Source organism: Chlorocebus sabaeus, unplaced genomic scaffold (genome assembly GCF_047675955.1).
Source record: "Chlorocebus sabaeus isolate Y175 unplaced genomic scaffold, mChlSab1.0.hap1 unalloc_scaffold_1007, whole genome shotgun sequence".
Taxonomy (NCBI): domain Eukaryota; kingdom Metazoa; phylum Chordata; class Mammalia; order Primates; family Cercopithecidae; genus Chlorocebus; species Chlorocebus sabaeus.
Window position 1 is genome coordinate 19348 of NW_027326755.1, and position 12920 is coordinate 32267.

General features: G+C 43.6%; 1 protein-coding gene across 2 annotated transcripts; it reads right to left on the reverse strand.

Moving 5' to 3' along the window:
* Positions 1-2034: 2034 nt before the first annotated feature.
* LOC140710930 (G antigen 10-like) lies at positions 2035-6856 on the reverse strand. 2 transcript variants are annotated; one of them, XM_073013929.1, is made up of 4 exons: positions 6759-6856; positions 5639-5727; positions 5035-5158; positions 2035-2251 (listed from the first exon to the last, which is right to left on the reverse strand). In XM_073013929.1, exons 2-4 carry the CDS (start codon positions 5717-5719, stop codon positions 2127-2129), a joined length of 330 nt encoding a protein of 109 aa, XP_072870030.1. In that variant the 5' UTR covers positions 5720-5727; positions 6759-6856; the 3' UTR covers positions 2035-2126. The 2 variants fall into 2 exon arrangements, with proteins under 2 accessions (XP_072870030.1, XP_072870028.1); XM_073013927.1 differs by lacking the exon at positions 2035-2251 and having other exon boundaries at positions 4804-5158.
* Positions 6857-12920: the final 6064 nt, after the last annotated feature.

The following is a 12920-nucleotide window of genomic DNA, read 5'->3' on the forward strand; positions in this document are numbered from 1 at the left end:
GATGTCTCTACATACCAGCTCAAACACTTAGAATATAACATTTCAAAGAATGATACATGTCTCACAGCATCAAAAAGCTAGAAATAAAGTTCACAAAAGATGCGCAAGACTTCTTTGCAGAGGGCTGTAAAGCTTTATTGGGAGAATTGTAATGAACAAATTTCCAACATAGGAGCAGCCTGCATCATTTCAGCGTGTCTTCTTTTAACACTGTCATTGCTTTTCACCTGTAACAGAAACGTAACAATTGGGAACATGACTTAGCAACAGATTATTTAAATGACCCTAAAGGCATACAAAACACACTACAGTTTGGATTTTATTAAATGGAATAGAAACAAAACCCAAAGGGTGATCCTGTGTCTTACATCCAATTAAACCTCTCTATACACTTTGAGGACAGACCTGCAGAATTTAAAGGTAATTTCTTCCCTAAACATCCAGTGCTTCCTTTCAATTCAAAAGCACTTACAATTCACAGTCAGCAATTTGGAAAACACATGTGTAAAACATACTTCAGTTGATTAGTCAGGAAGTACTAAAGTCATGGTCTTTCAACTTTAAATCTGATCAATCCATGTCTCTAAAGCTGAAACTTCCATGTAACATTTGATATGGTGAGAGATGATTATAACACATATGTGTCGACAGTCTTATTAGAAATGCTGGCTCATGAAGACTGACAGTGCGGCAGGCAGCGTGCATAGCACAGGCATCTTACTCACACCCATGCTGAGCATCACTGACCTACATGCCACAGATGATAGGAACTAACCGGTCTCTCACCAGTTGATAATTTCATCACTCAAGGTTTCCGTGAGGAAAGATTTTAAAAGCAATTGTTCATTAAAAGCCAGACAAACCCAGCCTGGGCAACATAGTGAGACCTCATCTCGACAAAAAAAATTTTTTTTTTTACTTTAACAAAAAAAAAAAAAAAAAAACAACTTAAGGCACGGTGGCTTGTGCATGGACTTTCAGCCACTCAGGAGGCTGAGGTGGGAGGACTGCTTTACCCAGGGAGCCAGAGGTGGCAGTGAGCTGAAATCACACCACTGTACTCCAGCCTGGGTGACAGACTGAGACTCTGTCTCAAACAAACAAACAAAGAGGAGGGAGAATTCACAATTTGACAAGATACTACGATAGGTATTCAGCTCTCCACACGGAAAAACTAGGATGAAGCAGAGTGACCGCTCACTTTCTTAGGAGCAATGAAATCTCAATTTAGAGATTTTCAGATGACTCAGGCCAGGGTTTCATGATTTGGAATCAACACATCATGCGAAGCAGATGATCTCTGTATCCCATGCATTCGATGCAACGGGATCAGAGTATGAAAGAACCAGAAGGGAAAATGGTTTTCAAATCTCTGACTTCAACTCACTATTTTCATAAGAACTAAAGACAGGTTTAGAAGTGAAAGGACTCACTCAGCATCTCGCCAAGGCTGTGAGAGCTGGTACTAGAACCCGCATCAGTGCTTCGGCATTTTTCACACCAAGTGATGGGTGTTACAAATGTGTTATGTATTTGTTAAAAGCAGATCTTTACAAAAGCATCTGAAAACTATGAGCTATTGGTTCAAGGATTTAGACTCAAATCTTCATTCAACATGGCTTTGACTCAGTTTGTTTCTATATCTGACAGCCTATCAGTCGGGTGCTGGGGCCTGAACTACGTTTCAAATAACCTTTCTATATAAGAACTCTAGTATTACAGAGGCAGTACTGTTACCTCTCTGCTATTAAAAATATAATGCTGGGTCGGGCTCCGTGGCTCTCGCCCGTAATCCCGGAAATTTCAAAGGGCGAGGCACGTGGATAACCCAAGGCCAGGAGTTCGGGACCAACCTGTGCAAAGGAACGAAACCCCCATCTCTACTAAACATATGAAAATTAGCTGGGAACGGTGGAGCACGTCTGTAAGCCTGGCTACTCGGGAGGCACACGCAGGAGAATGACTTGAACCCGGGAGGCCGAAGTTCCAGTGACCGAGGTGGTACCACTGCACTCCAGCTTGGTCGACAGAGCGAGACTCTGTCTCAAAAAATAACTATTATTATTATAATATGATACTGTGGAAACAGACACCCTACGATTTGCATGTCTAATGGATTGCCTACCTTATTCAGGCCTTTTCACCTCCTCTGGATTTGGCAGGCTCATCTCCTGGACATCAGGACCATCTTCACGCTCATAATCAGTCGTCGGGCGAACCTCTTCCTGGCTCTCAGCTTCAGGCTCTGGCCCTTGAAAATAAAAAATACATATCAATTTAAGCAGTAAAACATAAAATATCAATAAGAAAATAATACTCATGCTCTCTGTGTTATTATATCAAAGCTTTAGCTACTATAATGATAGATGTGTTGATAAGAATCCCACGAACATTATTTCAGCAGTCTGTTAGCAGAAAACAGGAAAACAAGGTGTTCCAAATATTACCCTCTTCCTTTCCGAAGACTGCCCTCAGACAACTTTGTGGCCTCCTTTGCTCTTCTCTGTTATTCTACTTCTGATTGTCCTTACCTCATCAAATGACTCAAGGCTGAAATCCTGTCTCTCACAGCACTTACACTCCTAGCACTTAGACTCTCCTACGGCCTGAGTAGCCACCAATCAACGCGAGTTGAAAAAAGGTCTTTAAAAAATACATGAAAAAGCCCAAACTGCAGAACATTCTGCAAACCAACTGGTCTATCCTCTTCAAAAATGTCCATATCATGAATGACAAAGAAAAATTAAGGAAACATTCCAGATTAAAGGAAACTAAAAACACCTGAAAAGCACATGCAAGACGTGATCCTGAACCGGACTCTGGATCAGAAAAAGAAATCCTATCAATAACACTATCTGGGCCGGGCGTGGGGTCTCACGCCTGCAATCCAAACACTTTGGGATGCCAAGGTGGGCAGATCAGGTGAGGTCAGAAGTTCAAGACCGCAGTGGCAGGCGCCCGTAGTCCCAGCTACACGGCAGGCTGAGGCGTGAGAATCCCTAGAACCTGGGAGGTGTAGGTTGCAGTGAGCCAAGATCGCACTACTGCACTCCAGCCTGGGCAACGGAGGGAGACTCCGTCTCAACAAAGAATAACGAAAGGAAGAAAGAAGTTGTCTAGGGAGCTGGCAAAATTTGAGTATGCACTGCGTATTAAATGACTGCATTTTCTCATTGTTAAATTTCCTGATTTTGATCTTTCTGCAGTGATGATCCAAGAAATGACTTTCTCTTTGTGCTGACGATATACACACCCTCAAGTACATAGGGGAAAGGACCATGATACCTGAAACTTTATCTAAACAAGTCAGCATTAATAACAGTAAACATATATCCGCGTGTGGGTGTTTGTGAGTGTGTGGGCAGCCGGGTAAAAGAGGGAGGGAAGAGACATGAAACGTACGGAGAGAAAGCTATTAATAATTGGCGAATCTAGGTGAAAAGTATATGAGTTCGTTGTACTATTCTTGCAAATTTTCTATAAATATTATATCTTGAATATAGACAGAGTAAAAATTTTAAAGAATATATGACAACTACACTGAAGTTTAGGAAGAGAGGAGGTTTTCTTTTGATTGTGGTAAAAAATACACATATCCTCAAACTTACCGTCTTTTTTTAAGTGGTACGGTTCACTAAGGAGTTATGTCTGCAACATTACCAGCCACTAGGCACAAACTTCGAATCTCTGTTTTCCTATACCATGAAACCTTGATTTATTTACTTCTTTGTTTGTTTGTTTATTAGCAATGAGGTCTTGCTGTGTTTCCCAGGCTGGGCTTGAACGCCAGGGCTCAAGCGATCCTCTCACCTCAGCCTCCCAAGTAGCTGGGACTATGAGTGCACAGCGTTCAGCCCAGCTTGAGACCTCTCTCCTAAATGACAATCTGAGGATAAACCACAGGACATGCATAATGCTTATATTCAGCTGTAGAGTACCAAGAGCACTGTGCATCACCTAAGAAATCGGAAGTCTACAACATGGATAGGATTTCAGTTACAATTACAATGTCAATTTCTGAAGGACTGATTAGCTGAATGGATTTGAGGACTACAGAAAATCTTACAGTCACAACACCCATTACCTACTGGGGTAAACAGAAACTTAACTTTGTTCAAACAAAGTTATATTTAGGTCCGAAGGTCCCAAATGTAATATTCCATAAATGAACCCCGTGAAGAACAAAGCACCAAATATAACATTGTTTGTGAATCACACAAGATATACTATCCCGCACTTAGAATAAGGGAGTGGGTGGACAGCAAGTAATGGGCATTGTTATCAGTCATATTCTAGAAACTTTTAACAATGAATCCCTGGAATAATCCATGACCTCAGTTACATAAATGTTTCCTTTCAAAACATTTTATCTTGGAGAAATTATTTCCACCTCATGTTAACCCCAGGATAACTCCTTTTCTGCTTTTCCAACCATAAAAGGATTTAATCACCTCCTAAAAGCCACTTAGAAAATCACTAAACCAGCTACCTGTATGGCAGTATCCTCGTTTATCCAGCTTTTATCAAACGTACCATATAAAAATATCAATCAAAGGAAACGGTGGCCAACATTCAGTGACTCAGTTTTTGGAGCTGCTCCTGCTCCTCTCAACTGGGTCTCTTCTTGGGCCAGTACTAAGCTACCTTACAGTAAAGCATTTGAGTTTTAAGCATTTTCAGCAAAATCTTTCCTTCTTTATAGCAACACAGATGATAGGAAGACACAAACCTTGGAACAAAGTACAAATTGTGTATTCACCAGTCAAGGGTTCTCGGATAAAACACAATCCCGGCACCTCTATTCTCTCATTCATAAAGTCGAGAAATTTTATCATAGTGAGGGATTTGCCTAAGCTAAGCTGCAAACTACATAGCCTCCTGGCTTTTCCAGTCAATTTCAGGCATTCTTTCCATTGATTTCTTTCCTCCTGTTCCCGCTATGTGACAATGCATAACACACACACACATGCACACACGCACACGCACACACACAGACACACACACCAGCGGGCATTCTTCTTCCCTTTCCATCACCTTGCCCTGCAGATGCTCCCTCATCCTCTCCCTCCTGAGCAGGTGCAGGATCCTGACTTTGAGTTGCTGGTTCCCCTTCTTCAGGTTTTGGTGGTTCCACTTCTTCATCACTGAACTGCTCGGGCTGGGGAATATGTGTGGGTGTGCAAATAAAGAAAAAAAAAAAAAAACAAGTTTTGCTATTGATACAAAATTTTACATATATACACAGAATACATAGCTGTTTCTGATCATAACTAAGCCTAAAGACATTTCTCCAACTCTATTCTCTATGGCCAAGAAGGTTACTCTACCCACAGGGAGGTTACTGTGAGAAAAGTGACGCACAAGGACTTTGGAAGCTATTATACTCTGTGTTGGAATACATGTGTACGATCCGTCATTAACAAACAAAGCATGAGAAAGAAGTCATGGGCAAAAGCTGAAGAACACGAGAGGAAAAACAAAAAATCCTCCACAATCAACGTTTCCTTCATCAGACGCCATAATCATGTTTTATCAGCAGGAAAGACGTTTCTCAGCATTTCCATACTAATGCAACAACACTATCACAAAAATTAATTTCTGCTAATAGAAAACATCGAATTAACGTTTAAGCGCTCACCAGCATAGGCCCAATCACTTCAGGAGGCTCTACATAGCGTCTTGGCCTACGCCGATAGGTCGATCTTCCTCGCCAACTCATATTTCACACTGAAAACAGACAACCGTGATTGGGAACATGCGCTCCAGAGGGCTGCCATATTCGATCACTTCCATGGATCAATGTTAACTTGTCGTTTTAATTTTGAAAATACTGTCAAAATAAGTCCCAGAGTTAAGCATACGTGTGTACATTTTCTAAGTGCCTACAAAGCCATTTATGCTGGCCAAGCTGGCAGAGCAGTCATCTTAAGGCGTGTGGCAAGAGGCAGAGGACATTTTTTTCTAAATTTCTTTTGGACCGCGGTCTCGCTGTGCTGCTCAGGCTGGAGTGCAGCGGCGCCATCACAGCTCACTGCAGCCTCGACCTCCTGCTCAAGGGATCCTCCCGCCTCTGTGTCCCGAGTAACTCGGACTATAGGCGAGCGCCACTGTGCCCCGCAGATAGAGGTCATTTCTGATGAGGTTTAGTTTCACAAGCGGACTCCCCACGAAAACATTAGTGAATCGCAATTCCCGTGATCGCTGCTTTGGGCAACTCCCGCTTCCTAGAGCCATTCACCCCCTCTCACATCAAGTTTGGTTGCACCACACTGCCTCGCCCACTCCTTCCCACTTTTCCCAGACCTTCCATGGCGTATGTGAGACCTTGCAGTGCTTCTCACTCAGGCGCTCCACACTCCACACCGCTGGGGGGCGCTCACCAGGCCGTAGCCTTCCCAGGTGCCAGGTTCCTTCTTTACCGCCCGCCTTGCCCCCACCGGGCACCCTATTCAGGATCTGCCCTGTGTCGTTGGAGGATCTCGGCACCTCGGGACTTCCATCCCCCAAACGGCACTCACCCCATCTTCACCTGAGCCCCTGACTGCCTTCCCTCCCGGCCCACCTTCCTCCCTGTCCAGGCCCCCTGACGACCACAAAGTCGATGGTGGCATAGCAGCCTGAGAAGAGAAGGAGGACGACCTCGAGGTCCTTCTCCCTCAGAGGCCACAGACGAGGAAGCGGGATCCACCGGACCCACCGAGGCCCTCTTCACCCTCACTCACACTTCAGCCCCCGGGATAACTGGCCTGCAGACCTACCAGACGAATCTCAGTAGGGGAAAAAGAGTCCGGATGGCAAGAACGAGACCGCACAGCCTCACAGCTCCCTGGCGTTCTTCACGTGGGCTAACGGGCAGGGCGGAAGACGCCCAGTGAACATGCGCACTGAGACGGGGGCCCAGGGAGCATGCGCGGCTGTGGGCCTGGGCGGGCTGCCGTTCCCAGCCCAATGCCCCAAACCCCCGGTTCCCATCCAGTGAGGATAATAGAATCCAACTGCCCTTTGCTGTTCCCTATGTTTCTGGGACTCAAATACCTCAAGTAGTGCTCCCCTCAAAACTCACTCGATTTTCAACTGAACTGACCCCCGACACACACACATACACACACATACACACACACACACACACACACACACACACACACACACACATACCCAGGGTCCTCTCTTGCCGTGGCCCCACCATGGGGACAAGAGCCACGGTGACCCACCTGGGAAGACAGGTAGACCACATGCAAAAACAGCAATAGCAGTCTACACCAAAAAGAAATTGTTCAATGTGAACAAGTCACAGAAAGAGACTGAAAAAAAAAATGAATACAATCTCTAGGACCTGTAAAGAAATACTAAAACGATAGCTATCATTTGTAGCATCAGAATCACAGAAGGAGAAGTGACGGTATTAGGGAAACGGGACAGCCAGAGTGGCACCATGTGAAAATCAACTCCGTCTTGAAAATAGCAGGATACACAGTCCTACCAGTCACAACCCATGGTCCTAAGATGTTTGGAGTTGAGAAAACAGACGAAAGGTACCTCCAAGGACATGCTCCCACAGCAGCGGAAACTGCAGGGTTCCCAACACCCATAGCAATATATGCTTTCAACATAATTATGCTTTCATGGACTTACACACGGGTAAGTCAAGGATAGTTGTCTTTAAATCAACAGAATGATAAATTTCATCATGCAAGTCTTTGTCCCCCTGCACAAAGGTACAGATAAGTTTAGTCTTTGTATAGATAAGACCCCTATAGAAGAAAAACCTGATCAGGCCAAGTCTCACGCCTGTAATCCTAGTATTTTGGGAGGCTGTGCTGGCCAGAACACCTGAGCTCAGGACTTCCATCGAGACCAGCCTGAGCAACATCAGAAAATGTCATCACTACAAAAAACAAAGAAAAAGCCATCAAAAAATTACCTGGGCATGGTGGCATGTACCTAGACTCACAGCCACTCAGGAGGCTGATGTGGCAGGATCGCTTCAGCCCAGGAGGTCAAGGCTGCAGTGAGCTGTGATAACACCACTGCACCCCAGCCTGGATGACAGAGTGAGACCCTGTCTCAAGTTTTAAAAATTGAACTTAAAAACCTACAATCTTATCAATCGAATTCACCATATTAACAGATGAATGGGAAAGAATGCTGTGGTAATCAAAATAGATGCACTGTTTGATGAAACTCAACATAGATTCAAATGAATACGCTCAGCATATTTAGAACAGAATGGAATGACTTACTCTGAAGAAGTCCATCTACAAAAAAAGGACAGTAAATATGACGGTGAAATTGTGGAAGTTTTCCGTTTCTCATCAGGGATAAGACAAGGATGTCCACTATCACCATGGTAACAGGTGGGTCTGCACAGTGCCATAAAATCAGAAAAGGAAATAAAACTCTTTACAATGGCAGCAACAGGACTGGCGCAGAGGCCCACGCCTGTAATCCCAGCACTGTGGGAGGCAAGGCGGGTGCATCACTTGCACTCAGGAGTCCAAGAACAGCACGGGAAACATGGCAAAACCCCGTCTCTACAAACAATACAAAACGACAAAGAAAAATAAATGGCAGAAACAAAATTGCTCTTATTGAAGGATGATATGTTTCTGTATGTTGAAGACTGAAAATGATCTAGAAATAAAACTTTTAGAATTCATAAGCATATTTCACAAGGCTGCTGGATAGAAAACCAATATATAAGAATTATGTCTCCGCCGGGCATGGTGGCTCACGCCTGTAATCCCAGCACTTTGGGAGGTCGATGTGGGTGAATCACGAGGTCAGGATTTCAAGAGCACCCTGGCCAAGATGGTGAAACCCTATCTCTACCAAAAATACAAAACTTAGCGGGGCGTGATGGAGGGCGCCTGTAATCCCAGCTACTCAGGTGGCTGAGGCAGAGAATTGCTTGAATCCCGGAGGTGGGGGATGCAGTGAGCAGAGATCGCGCCACTGCACTCCAGCCTGGGTGACACAGCGAGACTCTGTCGCCAAAGAGAAAAATGAAAGAAAGATAAAAGAATGATGTCTCTACATACCAGCTCAAACACTTAGAATATAACATTTCAAAGAATGATACATGTCTCACAGCATCAAAAAGCTAGAAATAAAGTTCACAAAAGATGCGCAAGACTTCTTTGCAGAGGGCTGTAAAGCTTTATTGGGAGAATTGTAATGAACAAATTTCCAACATAGGAGCAGCCTGCATCATTTCAGCGTGTCTTCTTTTAACACTGTCATTGCTTTTCACCTGTAACAGAAACGTAACAATTGGGAACATGACTTAGCAACAGATTATTTAAATGACCCTAAAGGCATACAAAACACACTACAGTTTGGATTTTATTAAATGGAATAGAAACAAAACCCAAAGGGTGATCCTGTGTCTTACATCCAATTAAACCTCTCTATACACTTTGAGGACAGACCTGCAGAATTTAAAGGTAATTTCTTCCCTAAACATCCAGTGCTTCCTTTCAATTCAAAAGCACTTACAATTCACAGTCAGCAATTTGGAAAACACATGTGTAAAACATACTTCAGTTGATTAGTCAGGAAGTACTAAAGTCATGGTCTTTCAACTTTAAATCTGATCAATCCATGTCTCTAAAGCTGAAACTTCCATGTAACATTTGATATGGTGAGAGATGATTATATCACATATGTGTCGACAGTCTTATTAGAAATGCTGGCTCATGAAGACTGACAGTGCGGCAGGCAGCGTGCATAGCACAGGCATCTTACTCACACCCATGCTGAGCATCACTGACCTACATGCCACAGATGATAGGAACTAACCGGTCTCTCACCAGTTGATAATTTCATCACTCAAGGTTTCCGTGAGGAAAGATTTTAAAAGCAATTGTTCATTAAAAGCCAGACAAACCCAGCCTGGGCAACATAGTGAGACCTCATCTCGACAAAAAAAAATTTTTTTTTTACTTTAACAAAAAAAAAAAAAAAAAAAAACAACTTAAGGCACGGTGGCTTGTGCATGGACTTTCAGCCACTCAGGAGGCTGAGGTGGGAGGACTGCTTTACCCAGGGAGCCAGAGGTGGCAGTGAGCTGAAATCACACCACTGTACTCCAGCCTGGGTGACAGACTGAGACTCTGTCTCAAACAAACAAACAAAGAGGAGGGAGAATTCACAATTTGACAAGATACTACGATAGGTATTCAGCTCTCCACACGGAAAAACTAGGATGAAGCAGAGTGACCGCTCACTTTCTTAGGAGCAATGAAATCTCAATTTAGAGATTTTCAGATGACTCAGGCCAGGGTTTCATGATTTGGAATCAACACATCATGCGAAGCAGATGATCTCTGTATCCCATGCATTCGATGCAACGGGATCAGAGTATGAAAGAACCAGAAGGGAAAATGGTTTTCAAATCTCTGACTTCAACTCACTATTTTCATAAGAACTAAAGACAGGTTTAGAAGTGAAAGGACTCACTCAGCATCTCGCCAAGGCTGTGAGAGCTGGTACTAGAACCCGCATCAGTGCTTCGGCATTTTTCACACCAAGTGATGGGTGTTACAAATGTGTTATGTATTTGTTAAAAGCAGATCTTTACAAAAGCATCTGAAAACTATGAGCTATTGGTTCAAGGATTTAGACTCAAATCTTCATTCAACATGGCTTTGACTCAGTTTGTTTCTATATCTGACAGCCTATCAGTCGGGTGCTGGGGCCTGAACTACGTTTCAAATAACCTTTCTATATAAGAACTCTAGTATTACAGAGGCAGTACTGTTACCTCTCTGCTATTAAAAATATAATGCTGGGTCGGGCTCCGTGGCTCTCGCCCGTAATCCCGGAAATTTCAAAGGGCGAGGCACGTGGATAACCCAAGGCCAGGAGTTCGGGACCAACCTGTGCAAAGGAACGAAACCCCCATCTCTACTAAACATATGAAAATTAGCTGGGAACGGTGGAGCACGTCTGTAAGCCTGGCTACTCGGGAGGCACACGCAGGAGAATGACTTGAACCCGGGAGGCCGAAGTTCCAGTGACCGAGGTGGTACCACTGCACTCCAGCTTGGTCGACAGAGCGAGACTCTGTCTCAAAAAATAACTATTATTATTATAATATGATACTGTGGAAACAGACACCCTACGATTTGCATGTCTAATGGATTGCCTACCTTATTCAGGCCTTTTCACCTCCTCTGGATTTGGCAGGCTCATCTCCTGGACATCAGGACCATCTTCACGCTCATAATCAGTCGTCGGGCGAACCTCTTCCTGGCTCTCAGCTTCAGGCTCTGGCCCTTGAAAATAAAAAATACATATCAATTTAAGCAGTAAAACATAAAATATCAATAAGAAAATAATACTCATGCTCTCTGTGTTATTATATCAAAGCTTTAGCTACTATAATGATAGATGTGTTGATAAGAATCCCACGAACATTATTTCAGCAGTCTGTTAGCAGAAAACAGGAAAACAAGGTGTTCCAAATATTACCCTCTTCCTTTCCGAAGACTGCCCTCAGACAACTTTGTGGCCTCCTTTGCTCTTCTCTGTTATTCTACTTCTGATTGTCCTTACCTCATCAAATGACTCAAGGCTGAAATCCTGTCTCTCACAGCACTTACACTCCTAGCACTTAGACTCTCCTACGGCCTGAGTAGCCACCAATCAACGCGAGTTGAAAAAAGGTCTTTAAAAAATACATGAAAAAGCCCAAACTGCAGAACATTCTGCAAACCAACTGGTCTATCCTCTTCAAAAATGTCCATATCATGAATGACAAAGAAAAATTAAGGAAACATTCCAGATTAAAGGAAACTAAAAACACCTGAAAAGCACATGCAAGACGTGATCCTGAACCGGACTCTGGATCAGAAAAAGAAATCCTATCAATAACACTATCTGGGCCGGGCGTGGGGTCTCACGCCTGCAATCCAAACACTTTGGGATGCCAAGGTGGGCAGATCAGGTGAGGTCAGAAGTTCAAGACCGCAGTGGCAGGCGCCCGTAGTCCCAGCTACACGGCAGGCTGAGGCGTGAGAATCCCTAGAACCTGGGAGGTGTAGGTTGCAGTGAGCCAAGATCGCACTACTGCACTCCAGCCTGGGCAACGGAGGGAGACTCCGTCTCAACAAAGAATAACGAAAGGAAGAAAGAAGTTGTCTAGGGAGCTGGCAAAATTTGAGTATGCACTGCGTATTAAATGACTGCATTTTCTCATTGTTAAATTTCCTGATTTTGATCTTTCTGCAGTGATGATCCAAGAAATGACTTTCTCTTTGTGCTGACGATATACACACCCTCAAGTACATAGGGGAAAGGACCATGATACCTGAAACTTTATCTAAACAAGTCAGCATTAATAACAGTAAACATATATCCGCGTGTGGGTGTTTGTGAGTGTGTGGGCAGCCGGGTAAAAGAGGGAGGGAAGAGACATGAAACGTACGGAGAGAAAGCTATTAATAATTGGCGAATCTAGGTGAAAAGTATATGAGTTCGTTGTACTATTCTTGCAAATTTTCTATAAATATTATATCTTGAATATAGACAGAGTAAAAATTTTAAAGAATATATGACAACTACACTGAAGTTTAGGAAGAGAGGAGGTTTTCTTTTGATTGTGGTAAAAAATACACATATCCTCAAACTTACCGTCTTTTTTTAAGTGGTACGGTTCACTAAGGAGTTATGTCTGCAACATTACCAGCCACTAGGCACAAACTTCGAATCTCTGTTTTCCTATACCATGAAACCTTGATTTATTTACTTCTTTGTTTGTTTGTTTATTAGCAATGAGGTCTTGCTGTGTTTCCCAGGCTGGGCTTGAACGCCAGGGCTCAAGCGATCCTCTCACCTCAGCCTCCCAAGTAGCTGGGACTATGAGTGCACAGCGTTCAGCCCAGCTTGAGACCTCTCTCCTAAATGACAATCTGAGGATA